Raw genomic sequence first — 27,814 nt, forward strand, 5'->3', positions numbered from 1 at the left:
ATGTATCTCAAGCAGTTTGGGGTATATCCGGGCTATCCATTATTGTATCCTACTTTGTTTCTGTTAGGCATGGTGGGTTATTACAAAATTGAGGTTAGAAGAGAAGTCGCTTTAGCTATCTATTTACTTAATAGTATAATATATAATATACCTATTTAGTAATAAGAGGTAAGATACACAGTCCTAGGCTCCTGGAGTCAGTACTGCTGTGTGTCCCTGACGAGTACGTAGGACGGCGGCAGCGACCACCGCTGCTGGTGGTGCCTCGTGCACGCACCAACCTTAAATAAATAAATATTGAAACAAAGAAAACAAAATCTATTGCAAATGACATTTATTACATTTACAGTGTGTTATTTAAGTTAAAATATAAAATGCTTATTGTGAAGTGGTCTCCATGGGCTGCATGCAATACAGTCCTTTAAATGTGAGGCTAGGTATCAATAGAAGCACGCACTCTTTCCAAGGGAAAATTCTTCACTGCCAATAGTACGGATTGTTTTAGGGACTCCAAATTATCATGGCGTTTAGAGCAAGCCGTACTCTCTAAATCTGAGAATAAATGATAATCCAGCAGAATAAGATCGGGACTAGACGACGGCCAGTCTTCAACTGTGATGAAGTCCGAAACGTTCGTTTCCAACCAAGACTGCGTAGACCAATCTTTATGACCCGGCGCCGAGTCTAGCTGGAAGGACCATCTTTAGTTATTGAACATGGTATTGTTAAGGGTCTTTACTACCTTCCCAAAAATGGTATCTTGATACACTTGTGCCGATGTTTTGATAACTTTTTCACAAAAGTATGGCTCAGTCACTCCTTCATAGCTAAATCACCAAACCATCACTGAAGTCGGATAGTGCCCACGTTGCACTCTGTCGACTGATTGGGAAGCTTCCTAAGAGCTTCGAGCGTAAATACGGTTATTTTCTTCGTTAAAATGTAATTGTAATAATGCAATTGTAAAAAAATTCTCATCCGTAAACAAAATTTTTCAGTGACTTCCCTTTGCGTACAGTTTAAGTAGTTGATTTGATTTTACCACCCTATTCTTTTTTAAATTATCAGTTAAGAAATGACAAGTATGTCTCTCATAGGCTGCAAGTCCTAAGTCATCTTTTAAAATACGCGACATGGTTCTAGGTGCTATCTTCACCACTCGAGATAAAATCTTTTGCTTTCGGACAGGATTTCTTCGAATTATTTCCCTTACTACTTTGACCACCTTTTTCGTACGAACTCAACGTGGACGGCCAGATCTTTTGCTGTCATAAACAGAGGAGGTCTTATTGTACCTATTAATAGCCCGGTACAGAAACATTTTACTAATACCAAGCGTATGGAGAGTTTTAAAAATTACATTTCGGTCCTCACCTACTTTGTGTAATGTAATCACATCGTTTCGGTTCTCTTTATCACCCAACTCCATTTTAATATCGTAATATATTCTACAATATATTGCCGCCAAAATGAGAAAACTCAATGAACAATCATATAAAAATGACAGATTCCAAATTCAAATGGAAAATTTTGTTTATTTTCAATTGTAACAGTATTTATGGCTAGACTAAGTATATATAATGTATAATATATAATACACTTAATAATAATAATTTATGGCTTGAATAGATATATTAATTATTAATGATAACGATATCTTTATAATACAAGATTTTCCTGTCTTAAGGTAGAAGAACATTCATGGAAATCTGTTGTTTTTATAATGATATCAGCTATTATCTCATAATACAATTTTTATTAAATATAACTAGATTACAGTTTACATGATAATATTAAAATAACAGTTTTAGCAGCTGGTCACAGGATGCTTATATAAGATTTATGATGCAATAAACAATGTAAATAATAAATAATATAACGTTGAATCAATTGATTGAATTCATTTGATAAAGAAATTATAAATTTTGAATGCAATTAATTATTATTCATTAAACTTACCAAAAGCACAAATAACATCGCAATGAGAATATCTGTTATTTTATCGAAATAAGTTAAGAATGTAAAGCTTGTTTTATTATTTATTTTATGCCCCAAAGTGCACTGATGTATGGCACAAGGCGCTTTTCTCAAAACTTCCATCATTTCGGCTTCCCGAGAGCTTATGCAAGTGGACCTCACTTGGTTATTACTCAAATCCCAAGCCCGTGAACGCTGGAGTACCCCAAGGCTGTGTTCTGCGTGCTGGACACCTCCAACATACATTGCTATGCAGACGACAGCACAGGCGATGACGTATACACGGGACTCATCTAGGGTAATCATCGACCAGTGTCGGAGAAACTTGTGTCTTCTCTCTTGAGAAGGGCGCGGAATGTGGTAAATTGAACCTTGTCCAATTTAACCCCCAGAAGACTCAAGTTTGTGCGTTTACCACAACAAAAAAACCATTTGTCGTATCACCGCTCCGCGACAACACTTCCCTTAAAGCCTAGCCTAGTATCGGTATACTGGGCCTCGAAACCTTGAGCGATTGCCAATACCGCGGCCATCTGGAGGGCAAAGCCAAATTGGTTTCGAAGAAACTGGGCGTCATAAATAGAGCATGACATTATATCAAGCCGGGCCACATTCTAGCGCTCTACAAAGCGCAAGTCCGGCCACATATGGAGTATTACTGTCATCTCTGGACTGGCACACCCCATTATCAGCACGATCCATTTAACCGCCGGCAACGCAGAGCAGCTCGAATTGTCGGGGACCCAGTGCTCTGTGAACGGCTGGATCACTTGGCGTTGCGTAGAGACGTCGCTTCATTGTGTGTCTTCTACACCATTTATCACCGGGAGTGTTCCGAAGAGCTGTTTCAACTGATTCCTGCCGCGGAATTCCACCTTCGCACGACACGCCACAAGTTAGGCTATCATCCCCACCATCTGGATGTGTGGCGGTCCTCCATAGTACCGTTTTCAAGGACCTTTCTTCCACGTACTACAAAGCTGTGGAATGAGCTTCCTTGTGCGGTGTTTCCGGGACGATATGACATGGGTACCTTCAAATAAAGCGCGTACAACTACCTACTTAAGGGCCGGCAACGCTCCTGTGATTCCTCTGTTGTTTCAAGAGAATGTGGGTAGCGGTGATCACGTTACAACAGGTTACGGGTCGTACGATCGTTTGTCCTCCTTTTCCATAAAAAAAACTGAGAGTTTAGAATAAATTGGCTTGTCGTGGCAATTCTTTAAATTTACTTTATCTCAACAAGTAACAAACATTTACATCTGCTTTTTGTCATAGACTAAAACTAAAACATCTCTAACAGAGATACAGCGAGGTGTTAGCGAATTTATCCTTACTGTAACCGATTTTGGTTGACAAGTCGTAAACAGTCAGCCACGCTTGGCATTAGTTCCTTAGACTGGGTTGCATCATAATTATTAGCTGTTATAGATAAGGTTTAAGTCATATTTAACGTTAACAGTAAAGCTGATCTTAACATAGAGTGCGAATTGTGGTGCACCATCGTATTCCTTGGCATAGTTAAAGTTGAAAGTTAGTGAAATATCGAATATTTATTTGAAACTTTTAACAGGTCGCTATTTAGATATTTAACATTTACAACAGCTTTAACCGACGAAGATTGGACATATTGATACATACTTTTTTTTTTTCGAGCGGAGGAAAATACGTATCCGTATTTACGCACCGGAACGGGGCGTAATATGTCTAAAATAAAATGACTAAAAACCTCCTCTATGCTGTTGGCCCTGAAAGCTTTTATAGCGACATAGGACGTGGGCCGTGGAGGCCGCAAAGACTACGCAACAACAGTTGTGGGGCGTCTCCTAAGGAGACTCGAACCTCGGACAGGCTGTGTGCTTGTGGGAAGCAGAGAGAATGAAAATGAAGATGAAAAGATGAGAAGAACACACTCGCCGGCGAGTGTTGTGATGTTTTGTGTAATGTATATAAGTATGTATTTATGTGTTTATGAATTTTTGTATGTATGTTTGTATGTATGTAATTAGTGTAAATGTTTGTGTGCATGTATGTTTGTGTTTGTGTCGTGTGTTTGTGATTGTGTAAGTGGTGTATGTCAGTCCGTGTATGAGTGAGTGGAGTGAAACGATTACAGGACCAGGACTAACGTCTCGTCGGGTAACAAGAGAATGTGTGGTGTATCTAGGTTGCGGGCCGCTGGCCATCGTCAGAGTGACGAGTGCCAGTGGTTTGCGGCGGATGACCGCGTCTACGCCTGCGAAGGCGGTGTGTGCGCGTCTGTGTCGGTGTTTGTGTGGGTGTCGCGTTCGCGATAGTGATGTCGTCATCAGGGTCTACCGTGACGTGCCGGGGACGTCTTATTGGATTGAGACTATGGTGAAGCGGGGTGTACCCACATGCATTCCTAACCAAGATGTTGGGATGGTAAGGCGCCTTGTCAAAGAAGCGTCGCAAGATCTCTTTAAAGTATTGAGCTATCGTAGCTCTAGATCGCGGTGAAGGTCCACGTTTCGGATGAACCACGGAGCTCCGGTTGCCTTGCGCGTGAATTTATTTTGAACTACTTGCAAACGACGTAAGTAGCTCAGTCGGGTGTGCGCGAATACGACGCTTGCGTATGACAGTATGGGCCGTACGATGGTTTTGTACAGCGTTACTTTGTGTTTGAGCGGAAGTTTGCTTCACCCACACACAAGGACAAATCGGGTTCTATTGCATACCGTATAGATATGTTTCTTGAAGTTCATATTGCTGTTGAACGTGACTCCTAAGTATTTGTAATCCTTCACCCACGTATGGGTGTTTCATACAATTTAATAATGTCGGTCGGTTGTTTTTTAGCTCGAATGCTATTCGTATTACCGAAAAGTACCGCTGCACTCATGGTGGGGTTCACTTCAATCCGCCTACACATATATACATATAATCATGCCTATTTCCCGTAGGGGTAGGCAGAGACCACTTCTTTTCACTTGCTACGATCCTTACATACTTGTTTCGCTTCGTCCACTTTCATTTTTCCTTTCATACATGCTCTTCGGTTTATGGTACTCTTGACCTGGCCTTTTTTCAAGACGTCCCTGATTTGATCTCGAAACGTCCGCCTAGGTCTACCCCTTCCAACACTTTCATTCACACTGGCCTGATACACTTTCTTCGTCCAATCGCTCTTCATTCATTCTCTCGAGATGTCCAAACCGTCTCAGCATACCTTTCTCAATTTTTGTCACAACATCTTCTTTCAGACCACAACGTTTCCTTATCTCACTATTTCTTATCCTGTCACTCATTTTAACTCCTATTATACTTCTCAACGCTCTCATCTCAACTGCATTTATTCTGCTTTCATGTTTCTTCTGCCATACCCAACTTTCACTTCCGTGCATGAGTGTTGGAACCAAAACCCCCTCATGCACAGCCAAATGAGCCTTATTAGACACCTTCTGCCTGTTCATAAAGGAGTGCAAAGCTCCATTCACCATGCATTCACTCTTCTTTCAATATCACTCTCATAATTTTCATATTGATATACTGAAGTAAAACTAAAAATTAACTTTAGGAATATTTAACAGATATATATATATATATATATTGTTTGCTTTTATTTGGGAAACATACACTAACAAATATAACAATAAATATATAAAAACTAATAAACCTAGACATCCACATTTTATAACATTTAAACTGAAAAATTATGTACTGCTAAAATAAGCTAGCAACTAAAATATTTATCAAATTGATTTGAGTTTTCTTTAGTGTTAATTCCGCCAATATTTGTCTTTAAACAATTCGACACGTGTTTCGCCTCTACACGAGGCATCCTCAGAGGATGTTGCGTCGCCAAAATCTGGCACAAGACTGCAAAGGCTAGATAGGCTAGGCAAAGGCTAGGCTAGACGATTTTGGGGACTCAACATTTCCTGAGGATCCCTCGTGTAGAGGCGAAATATGTGTCGAATTGTTTAAAGACAAATATTGGCGGAATTAACACTAAAGAAAACTGAAACCATTTGGATAATTATGGATTTCCGCAACGTCACGCTTATTTCAATAACATTTCTAAAATATTTATATAAACTTATACATAAATACAAATTTACAATACTGAAGCATAGATAATACAATAGAAAAGTGAAAATAAAAAGTTTGCTTAATTTGCCGATTAAATCGATAAACTTGTGAAGGGTTCCACATATTGTTATTGTATGTTTAGAACATAATTATTCTTAAAAAGTTGAAAGACAAGAAGAATTAATGTATATCATTAAAGATATACATTGGTTTATGTTTCATTACATTATTTTTAATTAAAGCCGTGTTACGATCTAAACACGTATTGCTGGATAGTCAGGAGCATTGTTAGATTTGCGACTACACCATTTCATATAACTGACTATTATTTTAATTTATATCTAATCTTATAAAAAAAAATCTCGTGTCACAATGTTAGAAACCTTACTCCTCCGAAACGGTTTTACTGATTTTTACCAAATTTTATATGCATATTCAGTAGGTCTGAGAATCGGCTACTATCTTTTTTCACCCCCCTAAATGTTAGTGGTGGTCCACCACAAATAATTTTTTTTTTTATTTTTTTGTACGTAATTTTTTGTTTTTATTTTTTTATGATACAAAATTAAAAAATACATACAACCCTAAATTTTCAATCCTCTACGATCAACCCCTATTTTATATTATTCTGTTCCATCCACAAATCCGCTATAGGGTTGCAAGATGGCAATGGATCAATATTTACAATAATTGTGGTACGATAAATTTGGTAGGTCTGAGAATCGGTTGCATCTACTTTTTACACCCCAATAATTTTTTTATTACTTTATATGGCAATACTCGTACAATGTTTGCTGGGTCAGCTAGTAACATATAACATTCTCGTGTCTCGGTGTTTGTATATATGTATGTACATATATTTTTATACCCCTAAGTGATAAGGGTGACACACACCCCTAAATATGTTTTTTTTTTATGATTCAGCATAAAAAAATCATACAACTGCAAATTTTCACACGTTTTCGATCAACACCTATTTTTGTATCGCGATTTTTATATTATGCTGTTCAATCCTTCGCTGGGACATTCAATAATATGTGTGTCCTACTGGTATATATGTATATTGGCTTGCTTGGAGAATGGCCTATGCCAAACCCAATTTCCATAATTAAGCATCTGGTTGGCTAGTTAGTAGATCTTGAGGTATTTTGCGTTTCAGTCTTCTTGATACTTTCGTTCTTTTATTCATTAGGGCTTTTGCCGTATGGTTATGTTAGGGTGATTGTCTGTTCTAGTTTTGTGTGCCTTAGCGAATTTTGTTATCTCATCCTTGACTGTTGGTATTCCGAGGTCATGGTGTAATAGATCATTTGGTACAAACCATGGAGCATTGGCTATTAAGCGTAGTGTTTTATTCTGAAATCGTTGGATTATTTCAATATTTGAGTGTGATGCGGTACCCCATAGCTGTATACCGTATGTCCAGATCGGTTTAAGAATTGCCTTGTAAAGCAGTACCTTGTTTTCAAGTGAAAGCTGTGACTTACGTCCAATAAGCCAATGCAGTTTGCTTAGTTTGATGCCTAATTGTTTCCTTTTAGTGAAGATGTGTTTTTGCCATGTGAGACGTTTGTCTAGGTGTAGGCCAAGATAACGCACATGCTCCGCTTGAGGGATTGTTACATTATTTAATTGAACGGGAGGACATGTAGCTCTTTTAAGGGTAAAAGTCACATTCACTGATTTGGATTCGTTAGCCTTGATTCTCCAATTTCTGAGCCAGGATGATATCTCATTCAGACCACTTTGCAGATAGTAGGATGCAACCGTTGGATCATTGTGTGAAACCATAATGGCGGTATCAATGGCAAAAGTGCCAGTTGTTACGTATTCAGGAGTAGGTAAATCTGAAGTATAAAGCACGTAGAGTGTAGGCCCGAGCACACTTCCCTGCGGGACACCGGCTTCGATGCTATGTAAGTTTGATAAAGCTTCGCCACTTTGCACGAGAAAATGTCTGTCTTCAATGTATGACTGGAGGACTTTATAGATAGAATCAGGAAAGGAAGTCTTAATTTTGTAGAGGAGACCCTGGTGCCGTACTCGGTCGAAGGCTTGAGATATGTCAAGGAAAGCGCTATTGCAGTATGCATTATCTTCAAGAGATTTCATAATTTTTTCAGTTAATCTGTGAACTTGGTCGACTGTGGCATGTTTATTGCGGAACCCAAATTGGTGGTCTGGGATAAGTTTCTTATCCTCTATAATAGGATGCATACGTTGAAGGAGCAGAGATTCAAAAATTTTTGAAGGGATCGGTAGTAGACTTATTGGTCTGTAAGACTTTGCTTCTTCCGGTGGTTTGTCCGGCTTCAGGATCATTATGATTTTTGCAACTTTCCATTGAGGTGGGAAGAAATTCAGTCTTACTATAGCATTGAACAATGAGGTGAGGAATGTCAGTCCAGAGTCAGGGAGTCCTTGACGAATTTTGTTTGTTATTAAGTCATATCCCGGGGAATTTTTACAGTTAGCTTTGTTAACTTCTTTTTAGTAAATTTTTGAAAAGTAACTGATTTATTGGCGTTGTTTATTGTAGGCGTATTGAGATAGTCAGTGACTCTTTTCTCGTGTTCCTTCATAGGGGTGAGGCTTGAAGATACTTGCTAAATGTTGTGAAAAGATCCTGGCTTTTTCCTCATCTGTGCGTGCCCAGTTCCCTATGTTATTTCTTAGGGGGGGTGATGTAATAGTCGGCTGTTTCAATTTTCTTGTGGCTTTCCATAGAGAGTAATTTGTGGACGCAGTGGAGTCCAAGGTACTTAGGTAATTTTGGAAACCTCTGTTGCGGTCATCATCCAGAGATCGTTTCACAACTCTTATCATGTGGTTTAATTTTTTGCGTGCGATGGAGCATCTTCTTTGCTGCCATTGTTTCCTTGCCTTTCGTTTTTCAGAAATTTTGTCCATGGTGGATTTGTCAACCTGTGTTGCTGGCTTGGTGATATTATTTTTAGGAGTTGCCGTCCAGGCGGCGTCTTGTATACTAGCGTTAAAAAATTCGACAGCAGCTGTGATATCACTTGCTGATTTCAGGATGATGGATTTTTGAAAAGTATTGTCTATAAGTCCTCGAAAAAGTGGCCAGTTAGTTTTATTATTGTGGAGTGTGCATTTTGGTAGTTTTTCTACAGCATTGGTACGTAGCTTTAGAATGATTGGGGAGTGGTCAGATGATAAGTCTACACAACTAGAGCAAGATATGTTAATTTTCGGGATACCATTTACAACACAAAAGTCAATTAAATCCGGTATCTTTTTAGGGTCAGTTGGCCAATATGTAGGCTGTCCTGTTGACACTACATCTAGTTTATTTGTTTGTATACATTTAAAGAGTTCTCTGCCTCGTGGCATTATCAATCTAGAGCCCCAGAAGGTATGTTTAGCATTGTAGTCACCTCCCGCAATGAAGCGGCTGCCCAGAGACGAGAAAACGTCATTAAAATCGATATCTTTTATAGAGTATCTCGGAGGACAGTAAATTGCTGAAATCACAAAGTCACTAGACCAGTCGTTCACAACGATACTGGTAGCCTGTATGTAGTTTTTAGATATATTTTCATGCATATGGTGTTTGATTTTAGTTCTAATAAGTATGGCAGATCCACCATGAGCTTTGCCGTCTGGGTGGTTAGAATTGTATAAGGTATAGCCGTTACTGTTAAGATGACTTTTGGACGTAAAATGAGTTTCCGATATCAGCATTATGTCGATTACGTTAGACGTCAAGAATATTTTCAACTCTGCTGAGTGGTCTGATAAGCAGTTGGCATTCCAAATACATATTTTAATTGTATTTATCATTAAAAGCCAGCTTAGACGTGATTTCAGCTAACATTTTGGTTATAGTTAGCATTTGGCTCATGAGAGTTTGCATTGTTTCACTTAGGGTTCTAAGGGCAAGTGCAATGCTTTGTGTGTCATCATTATGGTCATTATTGTCTGGATTGACTGCTGTAGCTTGGTTTTGTTTGGCAGCTGCAGCGTATGATTTGGAATTGTGTTTTATATTGTATTGCTCGTGATGAATTATATCGTGTTTAGGTTGATCGGAAACCAGAGTCCTTCTCAAGCGTAGTGGAGGGTATTTAACTCTCTGGAGTTCTTTATATACTATGCAGCCCTTGTAGTTGGCCGGGTGGTTCCCTTCACAGAGGACACATTTTACGTCACTGGAGCGTGTTTTTCGGGAACAATCCGAGGTATGGTGCGCCGCCGCGCATTTGATACATCTAGGCCTTCTGTGGCAGAATTTGTGTGTGTGTCCGTATTCCTGGCAGTTGGAACATTGTGGGATCTCCCGTTTTGGTCTTGGGGCTTCAAATATAACCCGACAATGGAGAAGCACTTTGACGTTATATATGTCTTTGTTATTAGAGTTTGGATGTAAATCGACATAGAACATATGTAGAGGTTTCTTTGTTTTTCTGTCTTGGATGTTCCAGATGTTTGTCACTCTATGGTTTAGTTCTTTAAGGGCAGCCTTTAAATCATCGGTGTCTGTAGACGGGTGCATGTGCTTTAGTACAACTCGAAAGCTGCGATTTTGTTTGGGCTGGTATGTAAAGAATTCAGTGTTCCTTTTTTTGAGTACCTTATAAATGAGGGAGTATGTATCAGATGATTTTGATTGAATTTTGACTCGTTCACCTTGTAGAACTTTAATTACGTAGTCATTACTCGCTACTTCTTCTAACATTTTTGATAATGGTTGCATATTGCTAACTTTGTCCACAAATATGGGGGGTGGTCTGATAGGTTTAGGTGCTGGATTCGCAGTGATTTGGCTTTCGTCGTCGAGTAAATCGAATCTGTTTGATGTTGTGACTGGAGCAGCGAGCCAGTAATTTAGTTTAGTTTGCTTTAGAGTACGAGTTTGCGCGTCGGGACTGTTTCTTAGACTTTTTCTGTTCGTTGACTCTGTCCAGCTAGCTTCTTGGCTTGTGGATTCCGTGGGATCAATAGCAGGATTGGCTTTGACCAGATAGTGGTTTGGTTAACGTCGTAGATTTCATGTAACAGCGAGATTCGCCCTCCCCAGAGTACGAAGGGCAGCCTGATCTCTGTTCTAATGAACAGGATTCAGGGAGGGATTCTCCGCGTTGCGCGGTACCCTCCTGGGGTAAATCATTTTTAAATTCCGCCATTCATAATTTCGGCTGATCCACAGCTTTGTCCTTTTCGTTAGGGTGGGATCCCTTAGGGTCGCGTCTTACCGGACTAAAGGCTTGCCCATGCCTGCTGGTTTTGGTTCACGCCGGGTATTTGATTTCCCGGTGCCTCCCATATCTGGGGGGCGTTACCCTATCCACCACCTGGGGACGCGGCTGAAAGACGAGAGAAAAGACGAAAAAACGACCAGAAACTCCGCACAACATAAAATTACACTCGTTTTAATCCTTTGAAAAGTGTTTTATTGTAAATGTTATAACGCGTGATTTTAATAACATTGTAATATTCATTTTATATGTATTATCAGATTGCGATAATCTAATATTGTTTATAGCTATCTGAAAAATTTTAAAGAAATTAAATAAGTTGTATAGTGAAAATGTGAAGGCTATTCAACAATTATTTGTTCATGCGTAAATAAATGAAGCAAGCAGTCGTTTATTTTATCGGTACCTAAGTTTCTCTTCTAATTAAAATAGATAAGGCTGCGTTATCATTATAAAATATGAAACATAGGATAAACTCTATTAGGCTGTTATTAATGTTAAGCATTTGTCTGATGTTTTACTTCGCACCACTGACCGGTATAAATACAACTGGACAGGCTGTTCTTTAAGTTTGACAGCAACCTTTTTGTGCCTATTTGAAGCGCCACTCGCTAGCATCCAAAGAACTAATTTTGACGTATAATACAAATGGCTGCGAGAGAAGCGTACAGTACTCTGAACTATTTTTGCATTTTGAATTAATTTCATTCGTTTTCTGTGTTATTTATACTTCAGGAATCAACGTAATAATGTAGGTACACATTATTTTTGTTTTTAAAATAGGTTCCCACCATCTATCGATATTTATTTAGCTGAGGTCGTCATGTTGTAGTACCGCAGACTCCCGCTGTGGCCAACAGTGCCAAAATGGCGAATATCAAACAGGTACAAAAGCACTTTGACACATTTATTGAAAGGCACAGAGTATATACGACCGAATTATCCAAGTTTGTGTCCTTGACTATTACATAAGTACTATATGATTGCCATTAATTTTCGACGAATATCGACCAACAAAATAGATTACGCATAACTCACACTTGACTCTATTCGCAGGCATCGTGCGGCTAATCACTTCACAGATCGCCTTTCAAGACCGTGTTGATACCCAATTTACACATTCATTAGAAATAAGTTTTAATATTCCGTCTGGTATGTCACTTGCTTTACCACAAAGTTCATTGAGATTGTTGCTTATAGCCTAAACACATGGTCAGATTAGGTCCAACTGAACCATCGGACGCGATCCGGTAGCGGACTATATTCGGATGGTATGTCGCATCGACTAATAATTTTGTGCGATGGACAATGAGACATATCATAGAATATGGTCCGCAACCGGACCGCGTCCGATGGCTCGGCCGTAGTCCGTACCAACAATCATGTGTTTATAGCTTTAGGATTTGCGTTGATTTATAAATTAGGTAGCCATGTGCCTTAAGCTATAACTACATGATCGGATTTGATTACGGACTACGGCCGAACTATCGGACGCGGTCCGGTAGCGGACTATATTTGATGGTATGTCGCATTGTCCATCGCACAACATCATTATAATTACCAGATTTTCTTTAGTCTACCAGATTTTAGTGTACCCGTGACATTACAATGTCACTAAAACCAGGTGGTTACATTGTAAGCCATGTAGTCATAGTAATGAAGTCGAAATGAATCTACAGTGTAATTATAATATCACGGCTTTGACAATATACCTGCGACATATACATATCTGGTTAAGTATATTGAATGTTTGATAAAAAATGCTCCAATTAGTTCAAAAACCATGCCCTGTTTGACTTATAATGTAAACAAAACAATTTCTACAAAATGGCCATTGTTGGCACGTTCTAGTTGAGAATCTCCTTTCCAATGTAATTAACTCTATGTCAAATGTTTGAACCTGAATAGCTTTTGGTCTCGACCACCTGGGCACTCAAACACGACGGTTTTTAGCTTTCTCAGCTAAAAATAAAAAAGTTTACGCTTATATCTGAAGTAATCTAAATAAAATTACACTTGTTTAATACTTTAAAAAGTATTTTATATAAACGTCTAATCTGTCTAATTTTACTGCTACGCTTGACTTCCTTTCAATTCGGCTTATTCCTCTTATATTTTTAATTAAGTTAATCCGTAGCAGCGCCTAGATATACTAAGTTATAGCAAAATATATGATAATGAGAAATTTTCCGAGTTTGACTGCATGGGTATCCTTTTCATATAGATCGGTGCATCCCATATAAATGTTGCTGCAACGGTATTTGATGGAAGAACACTAAATAATTAAATATATTCATTAATTTTTGTTTACAAAAGAGCATAAAGTCAAAAGTACAAAGTCTAAAATACGTCTAATCGCTCATAGTACAATCATAACATCCGTTCCGCAAATCATTCATGTTTTATTTTATCTGATTATCATGATCGAAATTTCAGGTAGATAATATATTGTTCTTAAACCGACCAAATGCGAGTATGACTTGCCCATCGAGGGTTCAGTATAATTTTTTACATAATTTAATTACAAAATATGTAGTTTTCAGACTTTTTCAATATGCTTGTTAGTATAAGACGGTAGTACTTGCCTAATTCTATATCAACGGAAAATACTCTATGAACTTTGATTCTCTTGAAAGTGTCAAAATGTACGTTTTTGCGGCATCAATAGCCGTAAATTTGTGTACGTTAACTAATATGTTTGATTTTTTCACAAATTCAAAAAAAGGTTAAGTATTGTTTTAATTACAACTCGATACCTCCACACGTTCTCGAGATAAAGTATCTTGACAGACAGACAGACGGATGGATGAAAGAACAACAATGTGATCCTATAAGGATTCCGTACCTCAACCGCGAAAACTAAGTATTTTTTTAATGACCGATTGAGTACTTTATATGAATATAATAGTTTTCCCTATAAATAATATATTAGTACCAATTCACTAAATTCAATTTTTGAGTATCCCGATGTTTTGATTATTATACAGATTAACTCTAAGACATATACTATTTAATATTCCTTCATTAGATTCCACGCTAGATCTAGATGTGTAAGATTAGATTCTAAAAATGTATACGCCAATTATTTATAATTGATAAATCGTACCTATTACTATGGCAACGAGTGTACCGTATTATTAAAATGCTTTCGTTAAGTTATATCGATGTCATAATGTGTTGTAAAAGTCTATACGGCTTTACAAATAAACGAGGTATAAAGTTATACCTGAGAATAAACCAAGAATATGCAAAATGTTGACTATATCGGTGACAACACTGTGCAATGATAATTCTGAAGTTTTCCTAATGTCAAGCAGCCCTGCAAATATACGCGGGAAACGTTATAGGTTTAATAAACCAATCATAATTAGTTTAGTGAAATGTAACATGAAAATGTATCATGCAATTAAAGAACTCGCCGTACACATTGCAGCAAAGTATCATGAAAGCTATCACATTTTGTAACAATTTTCCATCATTTAAACTACCTACATAATCTGCCTAATAATACTGACATCAATTCAAATAAACTAAGCTAAATAGAAATTGAAATCTCTTCCTCCATTTGTAATTGCAACCTCTTTACTAAATATATTTTTACAATTATTTGTTTCCAGTGGGATTAATTAAATCTCTTCATTTGTTTTATCTTCACCGAGTACTGCGGATGTTTCCAGTGTTGGCTTTTGTTGTGTTAATGGAGGCAACACTTTTTAACCATATTTCTGATGGTCCTTTTTGGGAGAGAGTTGCTAAAAATAGCGAGAATTGTAAGCGACAATGGTGGTTAGCTCTGTTGCATTTCCAAAATTATGGAAACTTAGATAATATGGTAAGTGTGATTTATTAAACACTTTTCTTGGGATGGGTATAACATGTTAACCTCACGTCAGGACACGTGGCCTGATCGAAAATTCGTAAGACAGTCGTCGAAATTATGGATGAAAGACTTCTATAGTTCTGCTATTTCATCTTAATGATCATACGGTCATTAGACCAGTGGTTGAATTATTCTTATTGCGAAGCCGAAATACCGCGAGGTCGAGGGATTGTCAGCCGTGAAATATTTTTACAGTTTAAGTATTTGGTTTTTAAGCTTTGTCAGTAGCGAAGACTCTCCCTAAGGCGGCCTCCCATTCTACTTGCATTTCTTTGTTCTCATTGTCTATTGTGTTATTGTAAATAAGAGTTATGACTTTCATTGAGTAAATCTATCTCAGAATCTGCGTTTAATACTGTATGGAATGATGGTGAAATATCGACACCTAATTACGTTTCTCAAAGAGGTAAGAGACCTCGGGAAGATTAACAGATATTTGAAGTGACAACTTCTTTAGTGGCGTTAAGCATTTTCTTGGGATGGGTATAAAAGGTTAAACTCGCGTCAGGACACGTGACAGTCGTTGAAGTTATGGATGAAAGTTGATTTTTCTGAGAGATAAACTTTTTAATGTTTAATAAATGTAATAGTTCTGAAATGTTAATTTTTTGTGCAATATAAATTGTCATGTGTACGATAGCGCAATAAATGAATGTGTTCACACTGTGCTATTACTACTACTTTTATACTCTAAACACGACGTTCGCCTGCGGCTCAACAAACCGCATTTCGAAACCACGCCACTCGTTTTTCTTCACCCTCACCATAAAAAATATGACGGGCTGGTCGCTCTTATCACCGTTCCCATAAATTAAATGCTTGCACCTAAGCAGTTATCGCTTTAATCTTCAACATGTATGTTCTCAGTGGGACGTTCCACGGGAACAATTATAATTATTTTAGTTTGTTGTTTTTTGAATGTGTATATTTAAATCTCTAAATAAATAGATTTTTTCAAAATAATTGCAGTGTATTGCTGTTTCTTGGTATCTAAGCATCGATGTACAGCTTCATTTACTATCGCCATTGGTACTCTTTTGGGTGCTAAATGGAAAACGACTATTGGGATGGGGTGCCTTGATAATTGCAACACTTCTAACAATGACTGCAGCAACAATTTATAACTTTGAACAAAATTTCAGCTCTACAATGCTGAGCCAAAGGTTAGTATCTGATGCAAAAACACAATTTGAAATTGAATGCGCATGCTTGACACTTAAAGCTAAACAGAAATGTTACCTTGTTTTTCTTATAAAAATAAGACACGAGACGAGCAGGACGTTCAGCTGATGGTATTTGATACGCCCTATCCATTACAATGCAGTGCCGCTCAGGATTCTTGAAAAACCCAAAAATTCTGAGCGGCACTACAACTGCGCTCGTCACCTTGAGACATAAGATGTTAAGTCTCATTTGCCCAGTGATTTCACTAGCCACGGCGCCCTTCAGACCGAAACACAGTAATGTTTACACATTACTGCTTCACGGCAGAAATAGGCGCCGTTGTGGTACTCATAATCTAGCCGGCTTCCTGTGCAAAGGAGCCTCGCACTGGTTAGAATACTGCCTTGACTAACGAACTATAAGTAACTACTTGTTTAGTACTTCATTATTCGGCGGAATTTATTAAGTAACATTTTTTCAACATGAAGAGGAAACGATGCTGGATTTAAAATGGCAGTAACCAAAGACGACCCATATAGCTGAATGGTGGAATGACTACTATGCTAGAGGTCCCGGGTTCGAATCCCGGTAGGTGCAATCATTTATATGATGAATATGGATGTTTATTTCCGAGTCATGGATGTTTTTATGTATTTATGTATATTTAAGTAAGTATATTCTATTAAATATATCGTTGTCTTGTGCTCATAGTACAGGCTATGCCTAGTTTGGGGCAAGATAACAACGAGGCACTCTGCATCATTGAATACGGTCGTATCTATAAGAACAACAAACCTCGATGGGCTTCTAAAACTTTTTATCTTTTTTAGATAACGACAGGGGTTCAAAACCCTTAGGTATATTTATTATATACTTTGAAATATGATTGTACTAATTATTGTATTTATTTCTTGTTTATAATCTGGATTAGTCATACCAATTGCTTTATATTTTGTTATGAAATTTTTATAAATTTTAATAATAATAACTTCAATTATTATTTTATTTATAAACGTTTAGTCTGTACTGACATCGATATATTTAATACATGTGTGTTTAAGTATATGTTTACATACTTAAACGTACATCCATATATTAGATATATATTTATTAAGGTTTCCACCTATGTATTGACTCATCATGATATCTCTGGAATCATAAGGCGTAGACTTGTAATTTGGTAGGAATATTCCTTTCACCGAGTCAGCTAAACGGATTTAATGGAAAGCCACCTACTCCTGCTCATGCCAAGTAACTGTTGTCATGGCGGAACAACGTCTGTCGGTTCAGCTAGTATCATATAAACATCCATGACTCGGGTACAAAGATTCTTAATTAAACCCCTTTTCAGACCCTTAGCCAGGGTTACTAACAGCTATGCTATTTGGTAGCCTGTATTATTATATAAGGAGGTAATAAAAATACATTCAAATAATATTTATTAATTTAACTTATCTAGAAATCTGAATGACCATTTGCTGAACTATATGGAATACTATTATGTGAATACTTTGACTCGAGCTTCGCCATTTTTGGTCGGAATGATTTATGGATATATGCTTCATTTGCTAAGAAATAAAAAGCTTAACATATCCCAGGTAGGTAGCTTAATTTTATATGTATTTAGAGAGGTGTCTATCATTACAATGTAATTACATTAAATGTAAGCCTTTAAGTTTTTGACATTTGAGTATTTTTGTTGCGTCACTTTGTAATTGTAATTGAAATGATTGGTAAAACAACTAAATTGTAAATCTTGACTTAAAAGAGTGGCAATGAGTTTCTTGCTACTTCTTCTCATTAGCTCAACCCTTTACGAAGTAGCGGTAAATTCAATAAGAAACAATATTTTTATATATTTTTTTTGACATTCATAAGTGTCATTTCTGTGACCTACATGAATAAAGTGTTTTTGATTTTGAATTTGAATACATTTGCGATACACTTATTTGTAATAAATATTAACATAAAAAAACATAATATGTCGTTTTCGGGAACCCACTACACTCATCTTGATGAAGGACATCCGAATGGTCCGAAACTAGTTTAAATAAATTAAGTTAATAATGTCTCACGAAAGTTTTAATAATTTAATCACTTTTAAATCTATTTACCTGTAACGGCACTATAGCTACTACTATTAATATACTTAAAACTATAATTGCTGTGCTAAAATTTCTATATTATTTTTAAAAGGTGAATAATTGTTAGATACTTATTTTTTATACATAGATAAGATATTAACAACAAAAATAAGTCCAATTATTAGATTAAGGATTGGTCTCCCGTTCGCTCCAACTGGATACCGCAGGTGTAGTCGCAAAGTGCGGAAACTAATACTACACCCAAGTGGGCGTACTCGAGCCAGTTTTGATCAATATGTGATGTTGACGTGCCAAATATTGTGTTAAACTTTGCTAATAATTTAAACTAAAATGCCGGGTTGCGTGGTAAAACTTTGTCAAAACAATACTTTAAGAAATGAGAAAGACACTGGGATCACATAACATTAGTAAGTATTTTGTATTCCATTAATTTCAATATAAAAGAAGCGTATTTATATACTATTTTGTAACTTATGTTACAAAATCTGAAAGATGCCATTGAGTGCCAAGATGCCACGCACACAAGTGTCTTTAGAAATAGCCAATACACACTACAATATAAAGTTTCAGTAATAAAAAGATATCATTCTTAGGTAGTACGGTATCTAGTTGGACAGCCGCGGAGACCAATCCTTAATCTAAAGTCCAATTTTTTTATATAAATTTATTTTTCAGATCACTAATTTGATTTTATGGATATTAGCTTTAGCGCTCATGCTTCTGATAATATACATTCCACATCCAACTATGCAAGAGGACTGGGAATATCAAAACTTGGATAACATTATAAACTCCTTTATGAGACCAGCCTGGGCGATAGCATTAGGTTGGCTTATTACTGCATGTGCTCATGGATATGGTGGTATGTTTTTAAGTCGAAGTCAAATAAACTTTATTTAAATAGACTTAAACTAAGCGCTTTTTAAATGTCATATATTTAATTTAGATTACTGAATCTATCATATTATGTTCGGAAATAGTAGAAGAGCTCGTGAGAAGAACGGCCACTATTTTACATCAAATAGAGTATTTTACAATGGCTGTAATGTACATAACAAATTAGTTTGTAAGTAGCTGTATCCAATATATTAATTATGAAGTTTAAATGTAAATTATATATTGAATTGGTAATATAATTATATATTTAGAGCTTCGATTCATTGTTTGTGTAAGGATGCTTCGTGAACCCATCTTGACCATCATTGGTCGTAGTTATTGTCATAATTAAAAAGAGTAATCACATTAAACAAATAAATTATATATTAACTATATAAGGCCAATTAGGCAGCACAAGCAGCACTCGTTTCCCAGTTGACGTATGGACTAGCCATCGTTCGAGGGAAAGAAACGACCCAGTACAAAACTTTAAGACTATTGTATTGCATAAATTATTAAAACTAAAATAACTATGGGTACATAATTTACCTTGAATGTATAATAAACAGAATCAAGTAAGCAGTCTGCAGCTTATGTGTCCAGGTATCCATCTACGTTTCCACTAGTTTATATGATGGGGTTATAATACAATACTTCTTGACGTCATCATATATTTGCACTAACTTCCTATAGTCAAACTCATACAGTCCGGGAGTTTAACTTTTTTAACGAGAATTTTGTTTAGTTTAGATTTCATAAGTCTCGATTAGTACTATTTAGGGTATTTGCAAATAATCAAAACGCTCTTGTTGTAGTAAATTAATTATTTTCTTGCAAGAGTTACTTTTATACCTTACAAAGTTTAAAAAATCATACTTCGGATTTGTATTTTGTATTTTTGTCAAAAGCCTGCGCTTATGTATGACCAAATATTTGCTTTGAGCACAGTTACTTAAATATGTACTTAAAACTAGCACGAGCATTGCTAACAAATGTGAAGATCTTGTGTAGAGTTAGCACCTTAACTTCTTTGTAATATTGCTCAATTTATATATTTTGCCACATTTTTTGTTAGTGATAATGTGTAAATATTTATTTCCAGGTCCAATAAACACCTTTCTTTCACTGAACTTCTGGAAAATCCCCGCACGGGTGTCTTACGCGCTGTATTTGATTCATTATTCTCTTATGGCTATAATAAATTCAAGCAAAGTAGCTCCTACATATTTTTCAGTTGGAAATATTGTAAGTCTTATAATCCATATCATAAAATTTAGTTAGGTTATGGTGATAAGCTCAATCACGTCGAACTTATGATTTGTCAACAATTTATGAAAATAAAAAATTTGGGGCTTTCAAAAAACAGTAGGAACAAGGTGCAAGCTCTTTGAAACAAAAAGCAGTAAAATAAATAATTTTAATATCTATTTTAGAAAATCTTTTACTTCCAGTTAGTCGGAACGTATTTTAAAAAATAGGTAAAACTAAATTGCGCGAGGTTATTAAGTATGTGCGTAAAAGTTTCAGTCCGGAACAAGTTGATAAAGATTAACAAGATATTTTAGGTGCAATTTTTCACCATTATGTACGGTGAGATGCAAGTTTGTGTGCCAAATTTAAACGTTACGGATGACCAAAGATGACCCGACCCTCTCTCGGATCGCCCAATAATGGTAGCGACCGAACCATGGTTAAAAATTAGAATTAAAAATTCTTATGAGATTGACATGAACAAGTAGGTACATTTTAGAGCCGAAGAAATAAAGATTCCGACTGGTAGTGTGCATAACATTTTACACGATCACTTAAAGATTAAAAAGTTAGCGCGCTTTTGTCTCTCTATCCTGTCCAGAGCATTTTTTAAATCTATTTATAATATATATTAAAAAAAAATTTTCACCACTATTATCAAAAAACAAAATAAGAAATCTATATCATGGGAAAGATCCACCATCTCCACCCCTTTGAAATTCAAGGTGATTCGTTCTGCCGGAGAGACTATGGGCTCTCATTTTTTTTTTATGGAATAGAAGGACAAACGAGCGTACGGGTCACCTGATGTTAAGCGATCACCGCCGCTCACATTCTCTTGCAACACCAGAGGAATCACAAGAGCGTTGCCGGCCTTTAAGGAAGGTGTACGCGCTTTTTTGAAGGTACCCATGTCGTATCGTCCCGGAAACACCGCACAAGGAAGATCATTCCAAAGCTTTGTAGTACGTGGAAGAAAGCTCCTTGGAAACCGCACTGTGGAGGACCGCCACACATCCAGATGGTGGGGATGATATCCTAATTTGTGGCGTGTCGTGCGAAGGTTGCATTCGGCGACAGGAATCAGGTTGAACAGCTCGGAACACTCCCCGTGATAAATGCGGTAGAAGACACACAATGAAGCGACGTCTCTACGCAACGCCAAGTGATCCAGCCGCTCACAGAGCACTGGGTCCCCGACAATTCGAGCTGCTCTGCGTTGCACGCGGTCAAATGAATCGAGTTGATACTGGGGTGCGCCAGACCAGAGATGACAGCAATACTCCATGTGTGGCCGGACCTGCGCTTTGTAGAGCGCTAGAATATGGGCCGGCTTGAAGTATTGCCGTGCTCTATTGATGACGCCCAGCTTCTTCGAAGCCAATTTGGCTTTGCCCTCCAGATGGCCACGAAATTGGCAATCGCTCGAAATTACGAGACCCAGTATTCCAATTCTAGGCGAGGCTTTAAGGGAAGTGTTATCGAAGAGCGGTTATACGACAAATGGGGTTTTTTTAGTGGTAAACGCACAAACTTGAGTATTCTGGGGGTTAAATTGGACAAGGTTCAATTTACCCCATTCCGCGACCTTCTCGAGAGAGGACTCGATAGAAGACACAAGCTTCTCCCGGCACTGGTCGACGTTTTCCCGAGAGAGACCTGCATGGCCCGTGTATACGGCATCACCAGTGCTGTCATCTGCATAGCAATGTATGTTGGAGGTGTCCAATATATCATTGATATGCAGAAGAAACAGCATGGGAGATAGCACACAGCCTTGGGGCACTCCAGCGTTCACGGGCTTGGGATTCGAGCAAAAACCGTCGACAACGACTTGTATGCTGCGCCCAGTGAGTAAGCTGGAGGTCCACTTGCATAAACTCTCGGGAAGCCCAAATGATGGAAGTTTTGAGAGGAGCGCCTTGTGCCATACACGATCAAAGGCCTTCGCTATTATCCAGGCTAACTGCCAAGCCTTCCCCCTTGCTTTCAATTGCCGCCGCCCATCTATGTGTTAGGTATACCAGAAGATCACCTGCCGACCGTTCATGGCGAAAGCCGTATTGTCGGTCGTTGATCAATTGATGCCCCTTTAGGTATACCAAAAGTTGGCGGTTAAGTATGCTCTCCATGATTTTGGAGAGCAGGGAGGTTATAGCAATACGCCTGTAGTTTGCCGGATCCGAACTGTCTCCTTTTTTTTGGATCGGATGGACAAGGGCTGACTTCCATGAGTCAAGGACTACGCCTTTGGAATAAGAGTGCCGGAATAAACGCGATAGCACCGGCGTCAACTCAGGGGCATACGTTCTAAGGACGATTGGAGAAATGCCATCCGGCCCGCTCGACTTCCTGACGTCCAACGAAATCAGGGCTCGCCTAACAATTTTCTGTCTGAACTGTACTTCAGGCATAGAGCTCTGACACCGCGGGATGGTCGGCGGTGTTTTTCCATTGTCGTCAAGAGTTGAGTTGGAGGCGAAAAGAGCGCACAGGAGATCGGCTTTCTCTTTTACCGTATGGCCCAGGGTGTCATTCCTCATGTGCAACGGCGGCATGGACGGCTGTTTGAAGTTACCGAGAGTAGCTTTCGACTACGACCAGAACTTGCGTGTTCCGGTCGGGTAACTGGAAAGCTGCTCGCCGATTTTGACGACGTGCTTTGACTTCGCACGGGCGATTTGCCGCTTAAAAAATCTGGAGGTACGGTTATATTTCCTCTTAAGAACTTTGCAGTTCGGATCCATTGTGCCCAGCGCCGCAACCCAAGTTCAATACGCCTGTTTTTTGCAGTCAGATACTGCTTTTACTGACGCATCGAACCAGGGCTGTGATCTGCCACCGATCGTTACTACAGAGCTTGGTATAAAAATATCCATGCCCTGCAGTATCACATCGGCTACTGCAACGGCGCAGGCACTAAGATCATCCGAAGGGAAACAAACCTTGCCCCAAGGGTAGGATGCAAAAAAGGAACGCAACCTATCCCAATCTGCTGACTTGTGCCGAACGCGGCGAACTGCGACGTTGGCGTCGAATTGGCACTACACCTCTGACCAGGCAATGGTCGGACGTTCCGAGAGGGGCGTCGACAAAGACCTGGTAACCATCGGGATGTGTAGTCAGCAGAAGATCTAATAAGGACGGCATGTGGCTATCTACATCCGGGAGCCGCGTTGGCGACTCAACCAATTGGGACAGACCATAAGCCAATGCAAAATTTTGCACAGATCGCCCTGCGTAGTCTGTGGTACGTGATCCAAGCCATTCGGCATTGTGCCCGTTGAAATCACCCAAGACTACGATTTCTGCGGAGGGGATCTGTGCAAGCACGTCGTCAATTGCCGTTTGAACGCAGCCCATGAGGTGATCGGTTTCTGCGTTACCACTATGGGACCTGTAGACGCATCCATAGATGCGGACGCGGTCCACTAAATCTACGCGGAGCCAGAGAGTAGACAGGTCCCTACCCTCAAAATTGCCGAGACGGCGACTGCAGATATCCTCCCTAACGTACACACATACCCCAGCATGAGGCATAAAATTGTGCTCAATTTTGTGCCCGGGTTACGATAAATATGACGTATCGCTAGGTCGAGATATCTGCGTCTCCGTAAGGAAACATAAGGCCGGCTGCGCCATCTCAAGGTGGTAGTGGACGGCGTTTAAGTTAGAGTGAATTCCCCTGATGTTACAAATGTCCACATTAAGCGTGGAGCGGGGTGCCGTGGTGTTACTGCCTCGTTTGTCCTTGGTCATGCGCGGTACTGTGCCCTCCCCAGAATACGAGGGGCAGCCCGAATTCTCGGGGAGTGATTCTCCGGCTCTACAGGAGCCGGTACCCTTTCTGGAATACTAAAAGGATGGTTTTGATTCAATATATTGAAGATCAGAGCTACTATTACTGGCTCTTTAAAAGAACAAAAAGTAAGAAACTGCCTTACGAAAAATGATAGTAGAGCACACGAAATTAATCAGTGGAGGAAATGATAAACTAAGGCTGTCAATCATAATAAAATACATCGTGACCTAAAAATATATACTATGACATACAATGACATCTTTGCAAAAGAGCTTAAAATGATTGGCTAACTAATCTTACTTATCAGACTGACGTTTATGCCACAGAAAAGGTATATTTAGACACTGTCAAGACACGGTCAACCCCAGTTGGCGAGTCAAACTCGCATTGGTGAGGTTTTTTTATACATTGATTCGATTCATCATATCACAATTCACAAACATTTTCTTCTCTGTGAAAGAATTAATTAACTATATGACGAAAAGTAATTTTATCAGTCAATATCTTATCTTCATATATATATAAATTTTGAGTACCTACATAGGAACTTACAATCTTATTACAAAATCTATATTACTGTTTCATTGAATGATTTTTTTCAGGTTTTTCACTTCTGTGCGTATTTATTCATATCTCTCCTGATTGCAATCCTAATTACAGTGCTTATCGATTTTCCAATTGCTAATTTATTGAAACTCATCTTATCAAAAGGTATGTGAATAAACTTTAAAGAAGATAGTATATCTTGAGTAATAATTAACAAAAAATAATTAGAATTGACTACGTGTATGCAGTGATGACGTTTAGTAAGGTCCAGTAGTTTAATGAAGAACTGGATCAACATACAATTAGTGTTAATGGATACATTCTTAGCTTAGTCTTTCTAGTTTAAGGTAAAGTAAAATTACTTATTAGCCTAAATCAAGACTAAATTGAATAAGAATAAGAAAATATTATTCTGTGCCACACGCATAAAAATACAATGTAAATACTTAATATATATTCCTAATCCTAGCTAAACTAAATATGCTGTGTGGCTAAAGAAATCGCCGATGCAAAGCTTGTGCTGTAAGCCAATACTGTCAGCAGCCCTGACTTTCAGCATCAATCTGGTTAACTGTCGGAGTGCTAGTAAACAATTAAATTAAAAAATAAATTGTAATGCAATTGGGCTAATTTTGCAATAATATTATTATGTTGCTTAGAGGAGAAAAAAAGACCTGTCTCTATATAGAGATGTCTCTTTATTGCGTGTCTTCTATCGCATCTCGGGGAGGGTTCCGAAGAACTGTTTGACCTAATTTCTACCACCCAATTCCATCTTTATATCATGCACCACAAAATTATTACGCTCACGATCTGGATGTTTGGTTTTCTTCCACAATGAGGTTTTCACCATGTTCTATCAAACTCTGGAACGAAATTTCTTACGTCCTGGTCCTGGACCACCGGGACAGTAAGATATGTGTAGAAGACTGGTGTTGCTCCCATAATTTCTCAGGTGCAGGAGAATATGAACGGCGGTGATCACTTAACATATCAGGTGATCATCAAAAATTAAGATCGCACAAAATAGAAGATTAAGCAGTTTTAAAATATAAATACAATGATTCTCGTTATTTAGCTAGGTTAAATATTATTATTACAAAAACTTTATTTTATATTTAATGAAGAGAAGGAATTGAAAAAAAACATATTAACATAGTTTATTATTAACGAATATTGAATCTTGTTTGAATAACCATATTATCGTCGGTTTACTGCAAGAACTCATTAACTGACAAAAACAGAACTATCAACTTTATGCATACGTAATAACTTCCAAATTAGAACAGCTAGAAATACGTGAGTTTTTGCATTCTATAGAGCTCGTCAAGACGATGTTCGCGCAGTTATTAACTGCACTTAGTGATTTCTTGCAGTAAACCGACGCTATATATTATGTATCGCACAACTTTCATAATATCGGGATTACTTCTAGAGTACTTACTAACTTATTTTTTTTTTTTTGTAATTTGGTAAACAATTCAATTCAAACAATTAATTTAGCAAATAAATAATGTTATATTTAACTTTGAGTTTTTTGACAGTTCTGCACAGTACTGTTTGTTTTATAAAATAATTTAATGGACGGTATTTGAATAAATAAATTAAAAGTCCGAAAATAATAATTAAACACGCACATATGCCAGGGCTATACTAAGACATAAGTAAATCAAAAGATGTAATAATTATGTTTATATATATTATAATAATCATTATGAAATGATTGCATTTTATTTAAATAACACCAATTATTTGAATAGAATGCAATCATTTTAATAAATGTTTCTCCTTCCAGGTATAAGGAAAACTGAAAATAATAAATAAAAAAAATACACCAGTAGGAATTTTCATAGAAATTATGTTAAGCGGTTAAATTTGCCCAATGTAACCTGGATCTTAACGGACTGGTAATGGACAACGTCTAGATCGCCAACAAGACTAGCCTTTTACACATGGTCGAATTTAGGACGGTCCGGTGGGCGCCTCGCACCAATAATAATAAAATATATTTTCTTAAAATTTTGTTTAATAGTCATTATTTAAATTTATTATTGTGAATTTAAACTACGGTAATATTCACAAATACTAGTCTTTGTTAGTCTACAATAAAAGGGATGGAACAAGTTGTGTTTTATTTTTTTTCTCAATAATCCAACACGTTTACGTCCAAAACATGAAGAACCCCCAATTTAGAAGGGGCGGTCGAAAACTTCTCAATAATGCCTCAAGTAATTAATGGACTCCACTTTAAGCTTTAAATTTGAGATTTATAATTTACATTCAACATGGCGTATTGCAAAGTAAGATACAAGATTCGAATATTTTATCAAGGACAATATTGGTCTTATTTACGTTTCAACTTTTTATTAATTTCCTTCAATATTAGTGTAGTACTCCATACAAATATTAGGCAAACTTATTACGCATCTTGTGATAAAGGCCCCTAACTCGAATTACAATATAATATGTTTAAGCAATTTGTAATTTTTTAGCCGACTTCAAAAAAGGAGGAGGTTCTCAATTCGTTGGTATGTTTTTTTATGTTTGTTAGCTCAGAAATTTCGACTTGGTGAACCGATTTTGAAGATTCTTAATTAAATTGAAAGCTCATGCTCGTCGTGTGGTCCCATTGCAATTAGGTTTAGATCTGACATTGGCGTCCTTAAAAAAAAAACATGAAAGTCTTAAAGTTGCTTTAAGTATTGCGCGACAAATTAACGAAAAACTCAGTATCGCGCCAACCGATTTCAATGTATTTTTTTATTGGAAATGATAATATACTTCCAAAAATAACAACACTCGTAACTAAAATTAGACTAATTAATTAGATTATATAAAAATACGCAATTATTTTTATACTTTTTAGTGCTATATTATATCTATTGTTTTGGATTAGTGTTTTGAAGTCGGTTGTTTTGTTGTTAATTTTTTTAAACTA

General features: G+C 37.5%; 1 protein-coding gene across 3 annotated transcripts in view; it reads left to right on the forward strand.

The window, feature by feature from the left end:
• The window catches only part of LOC126967965 (O-acyltransferase like protein-like), a 40,247-nt gene extending 13,248 nt beyond the window's left edge, over positions 1–26,999 (forward strand). For 2 of the 3 annotated variants that reach the window (XM_050812691.1, XM_050812692.1), the window contains exons 7-13: positions 14,870–15,084; positions 16,102–16,295; positions 17,756–17,894; positions 19,077–19,263; positions 20,380–20,522; positions 24,933–25,041; positions 26,672–26,999. In XM_050812691.1, the coding sequence (XP_050668648.1) occupies positions 14,870–15,084; positions 16,102–16,295; positions 17,756–17,894; positions 19,077–19,263; positions 20,380–20,522; positions 24,933–25,041; positions 26,672–26,700 (1,016 nt within the window). In that variant the 3' untranslated portion in view covers positions 26,701–26,999. Of the gene's footprint in view, positions 1–13,744; positions 15,085–16,101; positions 16,296–17,755; positions 17,895–19,076; positions 19,264–20,379; positions 20,523–24,932; positions 25,042–26,671 lie in introns of those variants that run through there. The other variant, XM_050812693.1, reaches the window with a different exon arrangement.
• The last annotated feature ends 815 nt before the right edge of the window (positions 27,000–27,814 follow it).

The sequence above is a fragment of the Leptidea sinapis genome, chromosome 14 (genome assembly GCF_905404315.1).
Source record: "Leptidea sinapis chromosome 14, ilLepSina1.1, whole genome shotgun sequence".
NCBI classification, from domain to species: Eukaryota; Metazoa; Arthropoda; class Insecta; order Lepidoptera; family Pieridae; genus Leptidea; species Leptidea sinapis.